General features: G+C 27.8%; 1 protein-coding gene across 1 annotated transcript; it reads left to right on the top strand.

Annotated features, from left to right (window-relative positions):
* The first annotated feature begins 16,383 nt into the window (after window positions 1-16,383).
* Window positions 16,384-18,811, top strand: LOC101258801 (WRKY transcription factor 6). The gene is made up of 5 exons (XM_004231569.5): window positions 16,384-16,857; window positions 17,071-17,157; window positions 17,262-17,747; window positions 17,847-17,960; window positions 18,069-18,811. Exons 1-5 carry the CDS (start codon window positions 16,624-16,626, stop codon window positions 18,660-18,662), a joined length of 1,515 nt encoding a protein of 504 aa, XP_004231617.1. The 5' UTR covers window positions 16,384-16,623; the 3' UTR covers window positions 18,663-18,811.
* The last annotated feature ends 4,917 nt before the right edge of the window (window positions 18,812-23,728 follow it).

Below are 23,728 nucleotides of genomic sequence, written 5' to 3'. Positions count from 1 at the left end.
GTTTGAAACATAAAAAAGCACTACGTTCACTTTGTCTGCTTGAGAACTCTTCATGTTTCTAATCAAAGAGGGGCATGTTGTGAACAACTAATTGTTGACGTATTTATTTTACTCGTATAATATATAGTAATGTATTTTCTTATGTTTTTCTTTTTTGTACTTTTGGGTTGTTTGTCTTTGTTTGTGTTATTATTTTATTGGCTCAACATACCCAATTTTATTTGAATTGGGCTGATTTAGAAAAAAATTTTATGGCCCAATCAATTTGAGCCGATCCAATAGAAATGGTCAAGATTGAATCTCAACCATTCATGATATTGTGATCCAAGGGCTATTATGGGACCCTAACAAAAATATAAAACTTCAAAAATCAATTTTTATTAGCATTTTTAATTTTTTTCTCCCTTTTTGCTTCACTTGTCACTAGTGGGCCACCGCCACCGGTGGCCACCACCTTTTTTGTACGGAAAAATCTTCAAAAATTAACCATATCTTCCTTTTATCCTTATCTACAAAAATTCACAAATCATTCATCCTTATCCATAGTCAAACTTCGTAGATCTAAGAAAAATCAAATATGGATCTTCACTTATTTCCTTATATTTACGAAGTTCTGCTCATTCTCATCCCATATCGTTTACATATATGTGTAGAGCTCTTCAAGGATTATCCATTCATATAAACTTAATGTCCAAAATTCATCAAAAAAAAATTCGGCAACCCCCATTCACCCGAAAATTTATGTCAATCTTTTCCCCCTCTCTACCTCTATCTAAATCCATCACTATCATTTTCTTTTAATCATATAAGTCATTTTAGTGTTGAATTTTGTATTATTTTGTTGGTGTTCTTTAAGTTTATCATGTTGAAGTTGATGGTTTGATTTTTTTTAATTTTGTTTTTTGTGTTTAATCATATAAGTCATTTGTTTGTTTAATTTTCAAAATAGTTTATATGTTTGAATTTTGTGTTAGTGGGCTAATTTGCTTTTGATTCTTAGGTCTTGGTGAAATGGGTCAATATTTTGAATCTATTTTAGAATTTTCAGATGATAAGCTATTATTCAATTAATGAATAAAAGAATGGAAAAATTAGTCAAGTAATCATAATTCCTAACTTAATTAGTAAAAATATCTACACTTTAAAATATTTAGTCAAAATGTGAATATTTTAAAAATAATATAAATACTATTATTTGTCTTTCCTTTTGTTTCTCAAAACAGTCCAATATTAAATATATTCACTATCCATTTAGACTTCTTATAGACTTTAGTACCAATAAATTTATTTACATCTTTAATATTTTCAAAAGAAAATTCTCTTTTACCATTTTCACCATTATTGTCTCTCATTGTTGAATAAGAACTAATTATTCAAGTTCATATCAATTTGTTCAAATCTATCGATTAATTCAAGAAATATCTCAATACATAAAGGTATTTTCGTAATCATCTTTTATTTTGCGAGATTTCATAAGATTTTATTTTAGAAATAAAAATTATGTTGAATTTTGGATTGTATGTATTACAATTTTTTCGTCATTTCTTCATTTTTTATATGAGTTTGTTAACATACTCATCAAATATATATGCATTTCAGAATTTTAGTATTTGAAACACTATTTTTATGATCTTATTTTCATATTTGAGATTTAGTAGATTGTAATTTGTAGTAAGCCACATAAGCATTCATACATAATATATTGTTTGAGTTTTTTTTTTTATATATTCATATTTAATAATTTCGAATTTTGCTTATAAGGTTATTAATTCACAAATAAACACAGATTCAGATTTGAATTTGGTGAAAAGAATTGAAAAAAGAAACATAGCAGACGAAGAAGAAAAAGAGAGTCAAAGAAGAAGGTTGCGAAATTGTATTCATATCAGAATAATATTCATATTAATTTTTATTTGTCAATTATTTTTCTTTTTTTAATTAGGAATTTGTATTTTTTTAATTTGTAGTCATTCAAATACGTATCTCATATGAATTTGCATTTCTTAAGCATAGATGTATCCTATTTTTTAACAGTCAATTTATATTTTTTTTAGAATATTGTATTCTAATTATATCATTTTCACTATGTATTCTTATATGAATTTGTATTTATTAAACATATATGTATCCTGTTTTTCAACAGTTAATTTGTATTTTTTTTAGAATATTGTATATTGATTATATTATTTTACTATGTATGATATATGTTTTTCAGAATCTTGTATTCTTATTTCTTTCATAGTCAATTTGTTTTTATTTTTTTAGAATATTATATCCTTCCTCAACAAATTTATTATTTCCACCAAGTATGTTATTTTCCTCCAAAAATCTTGTACCCTTTCATAAATCATATTCATACATATTGAGATACGTGTGTGTATATATATATATATATATAGTAATCAAGTAATACAATTTTTATCACCGGAATACAATTTATAGTTTGAAAGAAAAAAAATTAATTTTAATTTTAATGGTAAAGTGAGCATATAAAATGTAAAAAATATTGGTATACAATTAAAATGAAAACATAACAAAGGAAAGTTGATCTAATAGAATGAAAAAGTTATTTTTTTGAAATTGTTAATGATGAGAATTTTAAGTGATATGTTCTTCTCAAAAAACTATTATCTCACTTTTTCATCATAAAACTTTTTTGTGTTTTATATATATTATTATACGATATTCTAAATAAAAACTAGAATAAATAGATTTACGAATAAAATACATATTGAAATAAATACGAAATACAAAATTTTCGAAGAAACAAATAAATACACATGAAAAAAATATATGAATACAAATATGTTTCTTAAATAACTATAAATTAATTCGATATCTATTGGAATAACTAATTAAAAAAAGATTAAGATTATGGAGAAAAAAAAAAGAACAAAGTTTGAGTTTTATTTGAAAATGTAACTAATGAGAATATTAAGTGATCTTTACCCTTTTTTGAAATATTCTCTCCCTTGATTTTCTCCCTTTTGTTATAAAATAATTCTATTCTTTAAATAAAAACAAATAATAAAAACATAAATAAGATACATGACAAATTAAAATTTTGACATTTTACTAAATATTGAAAGTGTTGCTAATAAGCCCTCTTAAATGTTAAACTATTGACATTTTGGAAAATTTTCCTAAAAGAATTGTGTCATCTAAAATGACTTTCGGGCTAATTTTAGAATTTTCTAATGACTCATTAGTTATATTCAATTAATGAATAAAAGAAGTGAGTCATCTAAAAGGACAATGCTGTCTTTTAAATAAACTGAAAAAAGAAAGAAAGAAAAAAGAAATTTCATTTGTCATCTTGGGTGTCACATTGGGAAAACAAAGAGTCAAATGCATGCATTATCTCTTAAATTTTCAAGAAGAGTTTTGGGAAGAGGGGGGGGGGGGGGGTGAATTTAATGTTCTACACCTATTTAAACCATTCTTCTTTCATTTCAAGGAGAACGAAAACAGAAGAAGAAAAAAACAAGAAAAAATTGGAAGAAAGATAATCATAAGAAGAAAAAGTCGTCTTCTAAAATATATATTTCATCTTTGACTATCTTTGATTTAATCAAACTTGCTTCTATTATTTGTTGTTATCAACTTTAGTTATCTCTCCTACATTTCATGATGTAATCTTCAATTATTGTTCATGTTCTTTTTTATGTTTTGATTAAGTTGTTTGTATTAAGTTTGTTTGATTTAGTTAAGTCTATTGTGATTCTTATGTGATTATGATTATTATTTGCAAATATATATTTATTACTAATAGGTGTTTAGTTTAATTTTACCTAATTATAGAATTAGTAAGTAAACTCATACTTTGCTAAAAAAAAATAGCAATCTCACAGTTTTTTAGTTTCTAGTCACTTAAAAAAAGGGGGTTGTTTTTTTGTGAAGAATATAAAATTAGTCATTTTTACAAAAAGAATAAATCTGGTCATTTTTACAAAAAATAAAAAATAAAAAATGTAAATATGATCTTTTCATAAATTTCATTTTTTCTCTCGTAAATAAAATATATGAAATGACTATTAAATAAAAATACAAGATCGGCTAATTTGTCTTAGTGATCTAACTAATAGATAAAATTGACTATTTTTGTAATCTTCTTTCAAAGAGAACAATGTAGCCATTTTGTATAAAACTAGTATATCACTACTTGTTTAAAAAGGAGACTCGATTATTATTCTATAAAACAAAAAGAAATTTCTTTTTTTTCTTTTGTTCTTATTGTCAAGAAGTAATACTTAAATGTTTATTTGTTTACTTTTGATTAAAAAAAATATTAATAAACAATTGCAAAAAAGTTATATGTTGCAACATATTCCTTCATTCATTTTTTTTATCATTATTAAAGAAAATTGAGTAATTAATTATCAAAATTTTTTTATAAAATAAAATTTTAAATACCATCATGTGTTCGATTATGATTCCTTGTATGTATTTTTTCTAAAAAAAGGTCTTTTATGTCTGGTTACACTCTTAGGCCAATCAATTTCTTATTTTTATTAAAAAAAAATAGTAACTAAGACAAATTTACTTTTTTTTAATCAAAAAATTATTTTTAACCAAATATAAGTTAATAAAGAAACCGTGCTAGAACCACGAGACTCGGGGGTGCCTCATACCTTTCCTCCAGTCAATAAATTTCTTACTCAATCTCATTTTTCGTAGACTAAAAATAAAGAGTTTTTTTTTTTTAAAAAAAAAAGTTAGATTAGGAATTACCAGGTGACTTGGAACACCTAAAATTCTACAAAAATATTTTACTTTTACTTTAGTTTTTTTTTTTTTAAAAAATAATTCTTTATATCCTAAACAATTGTAAAAAATAAATGGAAGAGGTGTGACATTCGAAAATCAAAAAGAGGTAACTTACTAAATCTAAAATAATATAGGACATTTAGAATATTTGATCAAAGCTCAAAATCTATAAGTGTCACATAAATTGAAATAGAGAAAATAACATATATTATTTGAAATTATATAAATGTACTATAAGTCACAATAATTAACAATTTCAAAATAGATATATGAAAATTTTGATTGATTCTCAAAATTCTACCCATGTCATATAGTTTAAGATAAAAAAAAAAGTAACATATATTATTTGAAAATAACATAAAATGTACTATAACTCATAATAATTAAATTACTTTAAAATCTAAAAGACACATACAAAATTTTCCTAGCTTTCCAAAATGCTATCAATGTCACATAAATTTGAGATAAACAAAGCAACATATATAATTAAAAAATACATAAAATATTATAAATTATAATAATTAACAACTTAAAATCTAAATGACTTACAAAAAGTTTATTTGACTCTTAAAATTCTATTGATATCACATAAATTAAAATGAAGGAATAACATAAGTTGAGCATGTGCTAGCACGGAATACTGTGACTAGTATATACATATATGTGAAAAAAACTATGGGGTTTGCTAACAACATAATGAACTCATTTATTTTATTTTATTTTTAATAACCAATAATTGGCATCATTGGCCATTTAGCAAAGTGGATCAAACAACCTTTTTTGTTATATTTTATTTTTTAGACAAACTTTTTTAGTATGACGATTTTCAAAATTTGTCTTTTAACGCCGTATTCCTAATCAAAAAGTCTGGATTTTTAGCTTTCATTATATTTGATAGACTTTGTAGTTGACGTCAATTAGGTGGGATATTTTGCAAATTGTAAATACTATGTTTTTATTTATTACTCTATGGTTATCATTATCTTTAATTACATTTGACTTGAAATAAGCCTAAAGTACTTGTGCACAAGCAACACCAGAGTAGAAAAAACAATTGAATTACTGACTATGACTTGTGATCTAAAAGTCCAATAGTTTTTATAATTTTATTTAGCGTCTCTTTAACGTGTTACCATATTTTAGAAATTAAAAATTAATAATGTAAGCTTTTATATCTTTTTGTCTCATCCCAACGTATGACTCTAACACACTAATAATAATAAAATAAGAGAAGAAAAATTAGTCTTATGGACGTCGTCATTAGATAAGCTATACCTCTGACAAATTAAAGAACTAAATAAGATATTTAAAAATCATCTAATCTTTTGATAAACATCTACAATAACTTGTATTCCTAGTCAAACGGGTTGTGTAACATGTTTCAACACATCAGTAAAAGTAGTGTAAATTAACAACACATAGTTTTAAGTGGAAATTTGTACCCGACTCAAAAAAATGTAAAAATCACGTCTCAATTTTACTAAAGTCATTGATTTCCCAATTCTTCGAGTTGTTCTCAACTTGAAGACTATAACCGTACTTCAGTTCATAACTTACTAAACTAAGGATACATAAAAACTCTTAACGCAAAGAAAAACTCCTAAAATGGTTCTTTCCATCAGGCAAGACAACAAGGCTATAAAGTGTGATTATATCCTTTTAAGTACGTAAAAAGACTCTTTATATATGGGAGTGGTTCAAGACACTTCTTTAAGATTGTTCAAACCACAATCAATTCAATAAGGTTCAATCATATACTTCTGTTGAAGGGCTAAACCCTCAAACTAAAATTGTGTTAGGTGTTATAGTGAGAGGACGTATCATTGAGAAGAATTATGATCATATCTATGCATTATTGAGCAAGTTCTTAAACAATGATTGTAATTGTGTAGCGACCTGTTTCTACCATTATATGGAAAAGTCAATGGGAAAGGAATTTGGGCCAGAAAAATTTTGAGTAGTAACTTAAAAATTTCTAGCCTAGATCGGACTTGGACGAAATCTTAGTCAAGTGAGGTCTAGGGCAACTGGTAACGAAGGGGGAGATCTAATTATGAATTTGATCACATGAGTGGATATCCAAGATGTTAAGGGGCCTTCATGACTTTATGGAATCGAACTCGGGCGAGTATAACTCCCAAAAATAATCTTGACGTGAAAGGGTAGTTTTAGAATGTCCAAGTTTGAAGGTGTGTTGTGAAATGGGAGCTTGGAACTCAAATCACGAGCTTCTGTCTCCGTGCAAGCCGCCGGGGGGGGGGGGGGGGGGGGGGCTGTGGTGGAATAGGGTCCGCCATGGCGGGCCAATTTAGAGTTAAGTCGAGAAAAAAAAATCCCAATTTCATTATTTTCTACAAAACTTTGTTTTTAAATGCTAAGGGACGTTCCAGGGCAGTTTTTTGACAAATTTCCAAGACTTCTAGTGCTAAAGGTAAGGAAATTACAACCCTAATTCGTATTTCAATTCTTATAGTTTAGAATCTTGTGTAACTATCGTTGGGGGAGGGGGTGGGGTTGGCCTGAAGTTGATGGTGGAAAAAACCCTAATTGAGTATTAAGATCTTGGGTTTGGCCTTGGATTGATAATTTGATTATTATCCAGGTAAATTAGGTCTTTTTTTATTGATCCTTGCGTTAATTACTTGTTTATAGACCAAAAACAAGCTGAAAGACTCCGGAAAGGGAAGACTCGAATGTATTAGGAATAATCAAGCTTGGTTTCGAGATAAGTGATAGTTCAGTTTCCTGTTTGTGTGATGTATGCCGCTTAATTGCTTCATTGAATGCATTTTTGTATGTGAATAGGGAAATTTGAATCAAATATAATGGAATGATTATGTGTGAACAATTACATGTCATGAACTTATTACTTGATTATATGACTATGAGTATTGTTTAATGTTCATTATGCGTGTGATTGTGACTGTGGTTGTGTTGACTGGATTGGCTGTCATGTTTCAACACATATTGAATCGGATGCCACGTTTCGACACATATATTGGACCGGATGTGACGTTTCGACACATTTATACTAAATTGGGTGTCACATTTTGACACACTATCAGCTTGAGTGTGGGTTCCATGAGAGGACCGCTTGTGTTGATTACGTTCATATCTAATTGTCATTGAAATTGGGAAAGTGTATGTTTCTCCTAAAATGAATACTGGATTATGCATTCTATATATGGGTGCTTATTGTGTTGTAATTGCTTGTGTATATTGTGCTTTTTGAAGGTAGTTGTGTGATCCTACCAGTACACCGTGCGTTGTGTATTGATACTGCACTGCCTTTTTTCTTTTGTTGAGCATATGACATCTTCAGGCAGCTACTAAAAAACCTCAACTAGGAGATTATTGATCGAGACCGGATTCGAGGATGAGCCCGTTCTTTCAGATTGCCATGGTCCTTCTTTTGTTTAGTCCACTCTCTTCGAATTCAAACTAGGTGTTTTAAACTTTTATTATATTGATTCGGGATTGCTGTCCTTTCCTTAGACCTGTTGATTGGTAGAGTTTTGGTACAATGACTTTCAGGTTCTAGGATTGAACTTTCACAAAGATTGTGTTAATTAGTTGTTTGTGTGTAAACTTTCAGAGTTTATGGAAACTCCATTGTTAGTTTGTCATTTAAACCTGCTTCCATATCTTTAAATGCTTAGTTTTCATTAAGTTGCTTAGTCTGGTTGTAGTAATGGTTCTCCTAGTGGAGGTGTGGATGTCAATCACGACAGTTTGAATCGTGACAGACTGAGAGAGTGATGTGGATAGAAGTAGGTACATAAGACTGTAGGAGTATTAGATCTTGATGTGGTAACGATGTTATCTACAAAGATGTCTGCAATTCAGACTCAGCTCTACAAGACATCTGTTTCTGGCTACTCAGTCACATGTGATCACTAAGGTTTGGCTAGGGTTAGGTTTTTCTTAGAGAGCATTATTTGTTGGCCGACAGTCATACGTTATCGACGATCTCTCTAAGACGTTATATATGATTCTTATAAAAATTAAATGAAAATGTATATTCGTTTTCTCATCTATTCATGTAAGTACTAAACCAGTGACCACTTGGAAATGGTTTTTGCCAATGTAATTGAACAACTTTAGAAGAGAACAAATTACTTGTCGAATTTGAAAACAAATTACCTTCTAAGCACTCTAAAGTCAAAAGTTCATTGCTTAATGAAAGTGACTCTGGAATAAAAAAGAACACTACACATAATCAATTGATATTTACACCAAACAAATTACTAAATGATGCTTTTTGCCATTTATCATTTAATAATGATTAATTAGTATTTATTTTCACTTCAATTTTTACTTAACCATAAATAAACTAATGTTAGTTAATGTAAGTATTTTTTATATATGGACAAGTGTCATCCATCGAATTGTAAATGTTAAAGCATATTTGGACCACAATGCACAAAAAGTAGACAAGAGACAAGTGTTTTTTTTTGACAATTGTAGATAAATCAAATAAGTAAATATTATTTGTCTTCTAACTTATTGTAGCCTTCAAAGGAAGAAGCCAAAGATGCCAAAATCCTTTCAACTTTGTTCTCTAGGAGAACACATGAGAACCGTGTGAAATGTCATAATAATATTCCATCACAATACGGAACATAAGTTATGGTATAGTGATGAGATTGTTCCTCCTCTTGATTAAAAAAATTTGATTCGCCTCTGAATATGAAGAAAATTTTATTTAAAATATCACCTCTAAATAAATCATATAAGCGCGATTCAAATTTATTCAATCCTCCAATACATACGAATGAGAAATCAACTAAATATTCCATCACAAGAGCTATTAATGTCATGCATGGCTGCCTCATCCTCTTTCTTTGTTTTATTGTTTTGAATGGTCCAACTAAAAACCTAACAATATGCAGCTATTTTCTACGTCAATGTGTAAGCCACGTGAGGATTAGTCAATGGAATCTTAGTCAACTATCCTTTTGTCTTTGATCAACCTCCTTATTGTCCATCGTAGGGTACGTTTAATTTTTTTTCGAAAAATGTTTTCAAATTTTCTTTTAAGTTTAGTTGGTCAAAATATTTGAATTTGAATTAATCTATAAAAGTAACTTATTTTAGAAACAAATAAAATTACATTTTCAATAAAAAACAACAAAAGAAGTTTCACGAATAACAATTCATATCTGATAATATGTTAAAAATTAAATTGGCTAAGTCTTTTTTAACTTCATACTCTAAAAACACCTTCTAAATGTTATTCATCGATTTTCTTCAAATCTCAACTAACTCTTTGTCCAAACGCCTACTAAATTTTCTCTTTCTTGCTCTAGGTCTTTTTTTCTTCTTTTGGTGTGGGGAAGGTTTATTTGATTACTTTGCATAGCTATATGAAGTGGTATTTTAAGTATTTTATTATATTAAAAGTATATAGGTAGGGTGGAAGTTGCAAAGTGAGACCAAGAAATATGGTCTGGTGGAAAATGAGTTTAAATTTTGGAGCGTCATACATATTTGACATTGACATTGCAATTTGCATGGGAGGAGCCCTTTAATAAATGAGAAAACTTTAATTGTTGTCCTTACTTTAGTCTTCCTTTCCTTTTTATTGTATTTCATCTTTGAAAATTGAGACATATTATATATATATATATATATCTACATTTTATTTGGTCTTATTAAGCAATAAAAGAGTCTGATGCCTCGGATATCGATTTTTGTAGAAGACATGAATTATTTGATATGATATATTATAATATAAATAATCATTTAGCTTCAATATTGGGCTTATTTGGTTGTTAATATTTAAGGGCTTGATTTGTTGGTAAAAACAAGTTTTTTAGCTCAAAAGATTTCCATTTTCCAAGTTTGTAAGTACGTACTTTAATTTCAAAGTGTATATATATTTAGATATTTTTAACTTGGTGTGAACTAATGACCAAGTACTTCAACTCACTATTATTTTTTCTTATGCATATTCGATATTGATGTGACACATAAATTTTAAGGATGTCTAAATGATCATTTTGTAAGTTGGATAGTTCAACTGATATGGTGAAGAAAATTTGAGGTGTCTAGTTAACTTGACATATAAATTTTCAACGTTTTCTTGATGATTATTTTGTAGGTAAAGCGTTTAACAATCGATTAAAGAAGTATTATCGTATTATGTTGGCAATTTTTTTCATTAATATATTATATCTTTTCAACTTTCATATACCAATTTGTAAAGAACTTTAAATCTTAATAAAATAAGCTGAATTAAAATACCAAATCTCCTATTTCAATGGAAATACATGGGTGAGGGATTATATCATGTAAAAATAGAAAAAAAGAAAGTTGACCAATAAATTAATTTTTTTTTCTATAGGCTATTAGCTGTTTGGCTACATTTTTTCCATGAGTAAGACTAATGAAGAAAACACTTCATCTTCTTTAATCAAAACGTTTTCTTTTAAATTTTCCTCAATAAATTAATCTTTTTAAAAAATAATTATATTTGAAAGATATAATATTATATAAATTTTAAAGTGGTATACTAGCACTTAAAAAAGCTTTTCACAATTATTTAAACTATGTAAGTTTGATTAACATAACTGCTTATGATAAATGTAGAATAATTATTTAAAATACACTACTGAGAGTATAAAAAATCTATATTATAAATAAATTTATTTAATTTACATCCAAAATATGGTCAATGAGTGCTAGGCCATAGTTGGCCCCACACTTTGGTACTACTATAATTAAAGAGTGGAAAAATAATAGCCCATGCATAGACTTTGGTGTAAAATGTTCTTGGGTAGGTTAGTTTTAAAATAGTCTTATTTGTATTACTGGCAGTTCTAGTCACATTTGTCAAATATGATATCACAAAATGTTTGATAAACTTTGACATCTGATTTAAATGGGAATTATTAAAAAAAAGTTTATCAGATAAAATTAACAGAATCCCAAAACAGACAACCAAAACTAGCAAAAAAAAAATGCACCTTTACGTGTGAATTTTCTTTAAAATCCTTCTTTTTTAAAAAAATAAATAAAATTCCCATTAAATTTAATAACGAAAATTTATTAAAAAATTAATCTTGACAAAAATACTACTCCACTTTTAACAAAGTTAAATGATCAAACCATGTGATATATATTACACGATTGCTTTTAAAGTATCCCGAGTATAAGGAGTATTTTTTTAATTAATTTTCTCATATTAATAGTGGCAATTTAACATTTTTGTGATTGTTCGCTTGTGGTCTCAAAGAGTTAACTTTAAGATAATTTTTGAATTACCTTTTAAAAGATACCATTTGTTTTAACTTATGTTATAGTGTTTGATAGGGTACAAGATTTTAAAAAAAAAAAAAACAAAAAACAAAAAATTGTAAAAATTGTGATCAAAATAGTACTCTCTTTAATTTATATTAAGTGAATTATTTAGATTTTTTCATAAATCAAAATAGTTGAATAATATTCAAGAGAATTGTTAATTTTTTTTTAGATATTTATTCTTCATTTAATGAGGATTCTTAACTACTTTTTAGTTTAAAGAATAATAATTTCGGAATAATTAAAAAGGATAATAGTATAAAGTAATATTTGATTTATGTTATTAAATAATTTTTTTTAAGCGATATCTCATATTTCAATATTTCACTTTATATAAATTAAAAAAAAATATTAAATTTATGTGTGCTTAAAATTTATCTTTCGTGGTAGGAGAAAAACCTGAGAGCATTCCAACAAAAGAAGAAACAACCTAGTCAATTGATCCAGATGATTATTCAGGAATCCATATAAAGCTAGTAGTTGTGTCCAACTCTCCAAGTGGTTCATTCTATATGATTTAATAAATATTAAAAATGTTCATTCTATTTTTAGTGACACTCACTTGATCTATAATAATTTCGATTATTTAAGAATAATCAATCTAATGTTACAATGTCCATTCCAATTTTAATGAGATATTTCTTTTTGATTTGTCTTTGGTAAATAAATTGTATTATTAACAAAGTAGGACATTCAAGTAAACAACCCTAATAGTTAGTTTAAGCCCAATCTCAAAATTAGAATAAAACATCAATATTAATAGTATAACTTACCTAAATCCGATAATGTAAAACTTAAATAATATTTTATCCTTATTCTTTTTTAATTTACAAAAATTTCTTCAAAATCAGTGCTATCCAGATACATAAAAAATAATTCAGATTCATTAATTTCAATACATTAAAACAAAATCAATTACACTTTTAAAGGAAAGAGAGTCAATTTTGAATTTGAGTTTCACAAATCAAGCTAATCAATTTGTTGTTAGTCTTTCTTAAATGGTAACAACTTCAATTAATTCAAAATATAAATTTTAATCTCTCAATTCTTTTCCAAATTCTCCTAGCTTCAAACAATTCAACAAATCCTTCCAGAATCAACAAAATCAAAATTCATTTTTTTCTCTCTATTCATCGTCTCATGTTCATTCAAATTAGATCCAAATTTGCCCAAAATTTGATAAGATACATAATGAATAGTTGTTGAAAAATAATCTCTTTTGTGAATCTCAAATACAACATTGTAGTGGATCAATGAGATGAGAAAAACATGAAAATCCGATATATAGTAGAAGGAAATCACAAGAAAATGTTGATTCTGCTACTTAACATACCCTTCATCTTATCTCGATCTTGGCACCACAGTAAGAGATGGTAAAAGAAGTTACTGACCACTTCAATTGGTATTTCAAAATACATTAGTTGATATATCATAAATTTGTTCTTCTCATCCTTTCTAAAAAAATCTCAGTTTTAATCAAACTTGTTGAGAAATTGTATTGATACAACATGAACATGTCCATCTTGTTGAGACATTATGAAACCTGAGAAAGTGAGATGAGGTATGAATGATACAAAAGTGATGAAATTATGGTTCGTCAAAAAATTAATTTGTGAATCTCAAGTCAACCATTGCATTTGATTTAAGATCAATGAGTTGGGGAAAAGCTGGCGATCTGATACATCGTTTGAGGTGAAGAAATAAGAGTTTGAATTTTCAATGTATCTGTTATGGATCGATACAACCAACAGAAAGGCAGAAGAGATGCATAACTTTGATAAATTATTCATACCTTTTATAATGTGTGTAATCATTTTTTGAATTTTGTTTCTGAGATGGATAGATTTATCAATACATTACTATTTATGTATCTCGTTTAAATTGATAAGTGTTGTATTTTTACCAGATACATTAAATAAGTAATTGTTGTCCATAAAATGTTCGAGATTGATACATTCTTTGTGGTAGTTGCTAAGATACAATTAGTAGAAATTCAAATTTACGTATCATATAGAAAATTGTATATTTGTTCATGCAATAATAGAATGTTATATATCCGCTACATTATATCATGTATCAATTATATGATTTAGTAGATGTAATATTGTGTTCCATAAAATTGTGTCTCTAACACACAATTGTGCAGTTGTGTTTGATAAAAAAAACTTGTATTTGATATTAGCAGTGTTTAAAAGACAAAATGTTGTGTACATAATTCATTATGTTGTGTAATATTGTGATCTCACATCTATCAGAAAACGATGAACGATAAAAAAGCGGACAAAAAATCAACAATATTATCTATTTTGACTTCTCCTTCTTAGCTATTACTTTAGAATACCAATATACATGAACTTTTCCCTACATTTACTTTTGAAAACAAAGGTACATTCTCCTTCTCAACATTCACTCTTGTATCTTTTTTTACTATTAACATAGACGTCACCTATGAATATTGATCCAAAGTCCTTACCAAAGCCACCAGTAGATTAACTTTTTGCCTTTTTAAGCGTTTTTTCACATATATTTAGACGACGAAGATACATCCTTCTTTGAGTAGTTGAGTAATATTAACACTAAAGAATGGTCATGTCCATATATATCAAGAAATAAAGACTAAAAGCAAAAAAATTTGAAGAAACGACTTTGAAGGAAACACAGTATATCAATTGAGTAATTTGAATTTGATTGATCGGAGAGAGAATCCTTTTGAAAATAAAATAATATGAAAATCCTAACTGATAATAGAGAATCCTTTTGAAAATAAAACTGATATAAAAATTGTAACTGATAAAATTGTAGAGTAAAATTAGGGAGAGAATAAAGGAGTGGAAAAAGGAAGGAAATCACATGTCAAGATTGGGATAGTATCTGCTTGGCTTAAAAATTGAGAAAAAATAAGGGATTTTAGAAATAATAATCTTTCAAATCAAATTATTTCAGAATTGAACTCACTTTTTATTTTCAGATGATAAAAATTTTATATAGGGTAATGTTTTTTGTTCCCTAACAAAAAAAAATAATAGATATAGTATTTAAAAATAATAATAATAATAACGATATAAAAGTAATGTAGTAATTTTATTTGTTTAGTGGTTGACGCTAATTAGTAGTTTAAAGCAAAAAAAATCAAAGGCCTAATTTTTAATTATTTTTTAATTTTTTATTTATTAGTTGCAAAGTTATTTCTTTAGTTTTAATAAACAAACTTTATTTTTTGTATGGTCTTAAATCAAAATATTTTTTAATTTTGTGGTCTTAAGCATATTACGTGGAAGTTCAATTAAAAAATTGATATCAAATAAAAAATATTATTTAATATTTCGAAACGAACTAAAAAATGACAAGTACATTAAAAATATGATATAACTTTTTGTTAAAAAAAAACTTATAATAATTTTATTATTACTAAAAAAAATTGGGCTCTTCAAATTTGGAACTTAAGGCGGATGCCTCATTTTTATAGGATTGACTCAACTCTACATATTTTTATACTTCTAGTCTTTCGGAATAGGAAAGGGGATTTGAAATATATTTTAACTTTGATTGAAATTATTGTTACGATATCAAACTTTATGAATGATCTTTTATCCCTTAGACTATTTAATAATGTATTTTAAAGGTATATATGTGCCCACTGGACACATTACTGTTTATAATTATGCAATATTTTTTGTGTCTACGTGGACACATATATACTTTAAAAGACATTATTAAATAGTGCAAGGGTAAAAGGTACTTTCCAAAGTCTGATATCGTAACAATAATTTTGACCAAAAATTAAATATATTTAAGATACTTTTCCCTTCAGAATGACTCAATTAGTTTGGAGGGTGGTCATCCACATGAATGATTCACTCAATGTTTTCAGAGTCAAGTCTGTTGCATGTGTCTTACTTAGAGCAGTTTACATTCACTGTGTTGATTGTAGCCTATTATAAAGTGAGAAATGCGCACATAGTGTTTATTCAAAGAATAGAGACCATGACAAAGATTGGAACAATTACAAAATTTATCATGGAGTTTTGAAACAAAAAATAACTATTTATCTTTAAAATGTTTATTTTATCATATTTGTTTTTGACTATAAATTTCAAAAATCTTTATTTATTTTTTAAACTTTTATCTTAAATTAAACTAATTTATATAAATTGAAATTTAGGGATGAAGTAGCTTATAACCAAGTCGTAAGTGAGGTGAGAAATTTGTGCTTAAAACTAGTTGACTTTGTTGTCACTAGCTAGCTTACCTTTTCATTTTCATTTTGATCACGCCTTACTAGTCGGGCCGGTGAGTTTCATCTTCTTCTTCTTTCTTTCTCTTTTTCTTTACTTTAATGCGAACAAGTCAATCTCAGTCTTGACATTTTTTTATACTTGGTCCCACTAGCCCACCCTTGACGCACCACCTTACGTTATTATTTTTATCACAATCTTCTCTTTTGACCACACCTTTTCTTTTAGTCTTCATCTCAACCTTTTATATACCCTCTTCCCATTTCATCTTCAAAAAAAAGTCTTCACAATCATTTTTTTTTCTTTTTATTATTGTTTCATGATTAATTGGTCTCTTATGGATAAAGGATGGGGACTTACACTTGAGAATAAGCCTTTTTTTGGGTTTAATCATATGATGAACCGTAGAGAAGAGCAATTAGTAGCTGATCATGACAAAAAAGAAGTTGATTTCTTCTCTCATCATAATAGGAAGGCTATACATCATGATTTTATAAAGAAGGAAGATTTGAATAGTACTACTATTACTACGCCATCGAAATTCATTGTAAATGTAAGTAATTCACAATCATGTACTTGAATGAGTTTGTATTGTAGACCTTTCTACTTACCGCTTTGGCATCTAAACCTCTGAACCCATCAAATGTTGGGATTCAGATGATACATGGGTCCATCAGACCATTTCGTTTTAAATCTTTGTACTTGATCACAACTTGTAAACTAAAATTGTTCCTAATGATTTAATGTATGGCTATATTATATATAGACTGGTTTGCAACTTGTGACTGCAAGTGATCAATCAACGGTAGATGATGGGGAGTTAATACTAGAAGAAGAAAGAGCTAAAAATGAGGTAAAAGGACTGGACTATTCATTTTCTTATTGAATTTACTACATATATATATATATATATTATATATATATATATATCTAATTTCATTTTCTCTTAATAAACAGTTAGCAGAACTACAAGTTGAATTGAGAAGGATGAATGCCGAAAATCAACGTTTGAGAGGGATGCTTACCCAAGTCACCAATAATTATACTGCACTTCAGATGCATCTTGCTACACTAATGCAACAACAACGACAAAACATTTCAATAACTCAAAATACACATGACCACAATTTTCAGATTGTGGAAGCAAAGTTAAATCAAGAAAAAATCGTTCCAAGAAGATTCCTGGAATTAGGTCGAAGTGGTAACGATCTATCTCATAATTCCAATTCTTCATCAGAAGAAAGAACAGTTTCTAAATCACCTCGAAACGATACACAAGTTACAATTATGCATAATAAAGGCAGAGAAGAAAGCCCAGAATCTGATAGTTGGGTACCTAACAAGGTCCCCAAATTGAATTCCTCAATGCCAATTGATCCAACAACAGACGCAACCATGAGAAAAGCTCGTGTCTCTGTTCGTGCCCGATCAGAAGCTCCCATGGTACATATTCATCATTTACTAATAGCACTGTAATTTATTTATTTTTTTACATTCGACCATTGGAAACAAAACTAATGTAATAGTTGCAAATATTTTTAGATTAGTGATGGATGTCAATGGAGAAAATATGGACAGAAAATGGCGAAAGGCAATCCATGTCCTCGAGCTTATTATCGCTGCACTATGGCTGTTGGTTGCCCAGTACGAAAACAGGTACCCATAAATCATGTTCAATATGATATATAACTCTATGAATAGTGCGATAATTTGGTATATATTGAGCTTATTCTAAAAGTTTGTTTTAATTGTATGATTTTGCAGGTTCAAAGGTGTGCTGAGGACAGGACAATTTTGAATACAACTTATGAGGGTACACACAACCACCCTCTACCACCAGCGGCTATGGCTATGGCATCGACTACATCAGCTGCAGCAAATATGTTGCTATCAGGTTCGATGTCAAGTGCAGATGGTGTGTTAATGAATCCGAATTTCCTAGCTAGGACTATGCTTCCATGTTCGTCAAGTATGGCGACTATTTCAGCATCAGCTCCGTTTCCCACTGTAACATTGGACCTAACTCAAAATCAAAACTCGTTGACTTATAATCAAAGAAGTACTCAAATTTCTCAATTTCAAGTTCCTTTCCAATCGAGCCCTCAACATCCGAACTTTATTACATCAATGCCACCACCACCAATGCCTCAGGTTTTACATAACCAATCAAAGTTTTCAGGCCTACAAATTTCTCAAGACATTCATCATCCTCAACAATTACAACATGTTCAAAACCACCAATCATTTTCCGACACGCTCACCGCCGCCACTGCCGCCATAACGGCCGATCCCAATTTCACTGCCGCGCTGGCCGCGGCAATCTCGTCCATAATTACTGGTCCTGGAAAAGAACAGTAGTTTTGATATCATCTTTGTAAAATTGTTAATTAAATAATTAGTACCGTAATATTAGTAATTTTCTTGGTTCTTTGATTTACGAGGCTATTTTGGGCTGAAACTTAAAGATTGAATATATACATGTTCATATTATTATTTTTTTGCTAAAAGGGTTTGAGGAGATGAAGAAGAGTATATATTTTCATTCTTTCATATTTTGTTACTGTTAAAATAATATATATCGCACAGGTAAAAAAATGAATTTTGAGTTTAACTAATTAATTTGGGAGGTTAAAATTTTGAAAGTCATATTAAAGAGATTGAGCATCAATTAGGGCATTCAAAAATCGAATCAAAATCAATATTTCATATCAAAAAAAAGTTATTGGTTTGTATATAATTTCTAATGAGTTGTTAGTTTTAGCAATTTTGATAACCGTTTTGATTTTTTTTAATATTGGGTTATTTATACTTAATGATTTGAGGTTTTATCTAAATAACCCGATAGTAAATTAATTATATTTCTACTTTTCGATATATATGTCATTGACAACTTAGAATTTAGTTTCATATTTTCAGTTCTGAGTGTCTCAAACTTTTGATTATTCTACAAGGTATCGATATTTCTTTTGAACAAAGATGACAATCTATCTATTCAGATACATAATTCATTTAAAATATTAAATATTTTTTAAAAAAATTGTTCAACATTCAAATTCGAAATCTCTATCAACAATAAATTTTGATCTTTCATTTATTCAACCCACGCCCACTTAGATGTCGTTTATCTTTAAATTGGAGCACTCAAATAGGTCATTCACTATTATATCAATTTTAAATTTCTTGATTGAACGTGTAAGTTATGACTTCGTGGTCACCGTACTTATTACACCTTATAACAACGTTTACCAACTACCTTGTAGTTCCACGTGCTTCATATGTGATGATAAGCTGCACGTAAATATTTATTTATATTGAGTAATATATAAAATCATGCAACTTTATCATAAGTAATTTCATAACGTGAATTTAAATTCTACTTTTTCCTTTGATTTTTTGTTTTCTTAAAATATCTAAGTATTTATTTCATTTGAAAATAATTCGCTTATGAATATGAATAAAATTTGGCATGATTATATAGTTTGATCTATTTATATGACTCAATTACTCTCTTCGTTTTATTTGATTCTTATTTACTTGATACTCTTTTTAAAATTATTTATTAGTAATTTATTTAATAAATAATTATCTTTATTAGTTATGCTTTAAAAATCTTAGTTTGAGTAGTACTATTTTATAGTAATAACTGATAATAGCGAGAAAAATAATGATCTCTCTTAATTTGCTATAATGGAAAATTTAAACAAATCTCATATACTAGATAAGTATGAATTAGATTGATATTTTAAAGTATCCATTATTGACCACATCAGCCTTAGCAGTGTATATTTATATTATTTCGATCGTGATGCTTCTAATTTGCAGTAATTGATATCCAGCAAGTCTAACTAGCAGTTGATGATGATATATTGAGCTCGTAACTAGCATAATTCTTGATAGTTAAAATATTTGATTTAAATTTTCGGAAAATCCGCAGCCACTTTCAACACAAAAGGTAAAATTTTCGTTTTTATGCAATATCTCGTAAATCACACCAAAGATGAAATTTGTATTAGATAAGTCAACTTTGGTGTAATGAGCTCGACCAGAAGGCAAACCCGTTGATTTCGCTGGCAAGGAATTTCAGACCTGAGACCTTCAACATGAAAGTGTCACCCCAAACTACTGGAGAGTCCAAAGGATAATATGTGAATAATGCATGGGGCAAATATCTCTAAATGTTTCAATAACTTTATAATAATTTAAGAATTCAATTTGAATTGATAAAATTTTTTATTTTTGTGGAGGATGAAGACTAAGAGCGTAAACTTGTCTCTCAAAAAGGTTGCCCCATAAGGGAAGAATAATTCATGCATATTATTAGAAAAAGATTAGGTCCACATCATTGAATGAAAAAGCTCTTAGTCTACACTAATAAATGTGTAAAAGAAATGAGTTCAATAGCAATGTAATGTCAAATTTATAATTTATTTCAAGGCCAAGTTGTCATTTGTTGGGCCCAAATTTCTTAATTGTTCTTATGCATAGAGGACCCCCATTATTGACTCTAGCCATTTTTGAACTTATTTGTGTTTTTGGACTAAATCTCATTGTTGAATTTTGCTAGAATTAATGAAGGATTCACATTGACTTGTAGTCAATAGGAGGCCATTGCAAGTCTTTGGCACAATTATTTGGATGGATTGAATTGCCCATTCAATTTGCTATTTATATATTTATTCAGTGGTATAAACGTAGAACAAAATAATTCGGTGTATATATAATAGGAGAAGAAAAAATGTCACGTATCAACATCAAAAAAGAATTTATAAATTATTAAAATTAATTTAAAATATAAAAATCTAAAAATAAAATAAAATTGCAATCACTAAAAAAAGATCAAATTTTTTGAAAATATATTTAATTTTTTTAAAAAATACAATTTATAAATTAGTCAAGAAGATCTTGTTAAAAATATCCACTGATTCAATATTTAAAAAAGAAACATATTTATAAAAAAAGTTTAAAAAAATTAAAACGACAATTTCCATATGTCCTCAATATATAACTTCTCAATTTATTTATTTTTTAAAACCATTTAATCTAAGAAATATTCAACATTTTAAAAAAAAAATTATAAACTTTTCCATATTTCTTTATTAATATTTTAAAACACAATAAGAATTTTAATGTAGTTTTGGAACTTCCTATTACATTCCAACTTATATACAAACTCTAAAAAAATAATCAACAAAATATTAATAAGATTTTTTTTCAAAATCTGAAAATAAAAATAAAAATTTCAATTTTGATTGCCAATTTAATCTTGCCGGTTACTTTTGAAAACTAAATAAAATTGTAAACATAATAGAACATGCATATATATTTATTTAAGCACTAGCAAACCCTATTCGTTTGATTTGATTTAAAACAATTTTAAAAAGTTTTTCTATAGATATATTAATTTGTTTTCAAATCATGAAAATAAAAAACATTTACGATTTTCTTTTATGCCCTATTTTTAAAAATAGTAACAAAAATTTTCACATAGTTTTCAAATATTTCTTTTATATAAATATAAATAAATCATAAAAATTAAAGTTGTTAATTTTAAATTTGAATTGAAACCGTTTGTGATTTCTTATTTAATTGGACGTAGCAGAATAAATAAAAAGTAAAGCACACGATGCATACATGTCTATTTTTAATTCAAATTTAAATTTGCAATAAAATTTAAATTTGCAATAGTTATCAGATTATAAAATATTTTGAATTGATTTTTTTTTTTAAAGATCTATATCCCTAAGGCCTAAACAAAGAAACAGAAACAAAATTAGTCGGAAAAAAACCCAGCTAAAATAATTATCACGTTGTGAAAAAATAAAATTATTAATTTTAGGGAAAAGGCTCAAAATTTTCAGAATTATTTAGGCCATCAATTAAAAGTTGGCTCATATGTCATTTACTGTTAAAGAAAAATAATGTCACGGAAACAAAATTAGTCGGAAAAAACCCAGCTAAAATAACTGTTACGTTGTGAAAAAACAAAATTATTAATTTTAGGGAAAAGGCTCAAAATTTTCAGAATTATTTATGCCATCAATTAAAAGTTGGTTCATTTCTGTCATTTACTGTTAAAGAAAAATAATGTCATTATTTTTTTTAGAATTATTATTTTTTATTAAAAAATTGATAACGTGATCGAATTATAATTGTACACATGTCAAAAATGATTTTGCAAAATCACTGTTAAAAAATAATGGCATGAATGAACTTTTTCTTTAACATTAATGACATTATTGACATAAATGAGCCAAATTTTTAACTAATGACATAAATAAATATTTTCTGAAAGTTTAATGGTATATTTAAGTGTTTTCCCTTAATTTTATCTCTTACAAGCTGCCACTTTATTCAGGTTAAATTTAGTGTGTGCCCACATTCAACAACAATATCATAAAAAAAGATTCTCTAAATATTTTCAAATTTGTTATCTCTGCTTAAAATTGTCATCGAAATTGCTTTCTGATTCAAATGTTTTTGTTTATGTTGTCATATACAACAACGACATGATTCTCCAAAGTCAGTACAAATATTGTCTCACAATACATATAGAAGTTTCATATGGTGAGTATCCTATTTATTATTGTTATTATTTTTGTCGTTAGTTATTTCTATTGATTTTTTCAATAAAAATTCTGGATGAAAAAGTTTTAGTAGATTTATTGTGACCCATAAATTCTCCTCCTAACCAAAACTCTCAAAGCCCTTAAAACTACATTGTGCATGCTGATTAAGTTAGAAGGAACATTCCTCCTCTATTTATAGAGTCTTAAACCTTTTCCTACAAGAAAAAGATTAGTCAATGTCCATCTTCTTTACTTAATCTTCAACAACTTGCTTCTCCTCTCCAATCTCCTTTGCAAAATTTATGTCTCAACACAGAGAACCCTCTTGAAACAATTTCTCCAACAAAATTTTCATTACTGTCAAAAAAGGTTGCGGCTAGAACTATAACCGTCAAGATGAACACCTCCTTCTAACCTGGTTCAATCATCGATTATCGAACCACTAAACCTGACTCCATCATTGAATCTGGCTCTGATACTACTTGTTAGGACCGGAAATAAGCAGGTGTAAATGCGGAAGCTAGCAATGCAAACCTCGAAAGACCACGAGTAAGAAAATAACAAGAAATATACCAAAAGACACAAAGATTTAACGTGGTTTGGTCAATCGACCTACGTCCACAAAGGAGATGAGCAATCCACTATAAATATGAGAGTACAAAATACAGAGAGAAACAACTTCAACCAATTCACTCGGAATACATGGGAGGTTCACATAAGTGATAACGTATCAAGCTTGTGACCCATAAATTCTCCCCCTAACCAAAACTCTCAAAGCCCTTAAGACTACATTGTGAATACTGATTAAGTTAGAAGGAACATTCCTCTATTTATAGAGTCCCAAACCTTTTCCTACAA

Source organism: Solanum lycopersicum, chromosome 2 (genome assembly GCF_036512215.1).
Source record: "Solanum lycopersicum chromosome 2, SLM_r2.1".
In the NCBI taxonomy this organism is placed as follows: Eukaryota; Viridiplantae; Streptophyta; class Magnoliopsida; order Solanales; family Solanaceae; genus Solanum; species Solanum lycopersicum.
Note: the sequence above shows the minus strand (reverse complement) of the source record. Positions and strands in the feature narration are given on the sequence as shown.

What these genes read in the sequence shown, in the direction of transcription:
- LOC101258801 (XM_004231569.5), top strand. Translation starts at nt 16,624, where the DNA reads ATGATTAATTGGTCTCTTATGGATAAAGGATGGGGACTTACACTTGAG. An exon ending in AAGAAAGAGCTAAAAATGAG is followed by an intron (nt 17,158 to 17,261) that starts GTAAAAGGACTG and finishes CTTAATAAACAG; the next exon opens with TTAGCAGAACTACAAGTTGA. An exon ending in CCCGATCAGAAGCTCCCATG is followed by an intron (nt 17,748 to 17,846) that starts GTACATATTCAT and finishes AAATATTTTTAG; the next exon opens with ATTAGTGATGGATGTCAATG.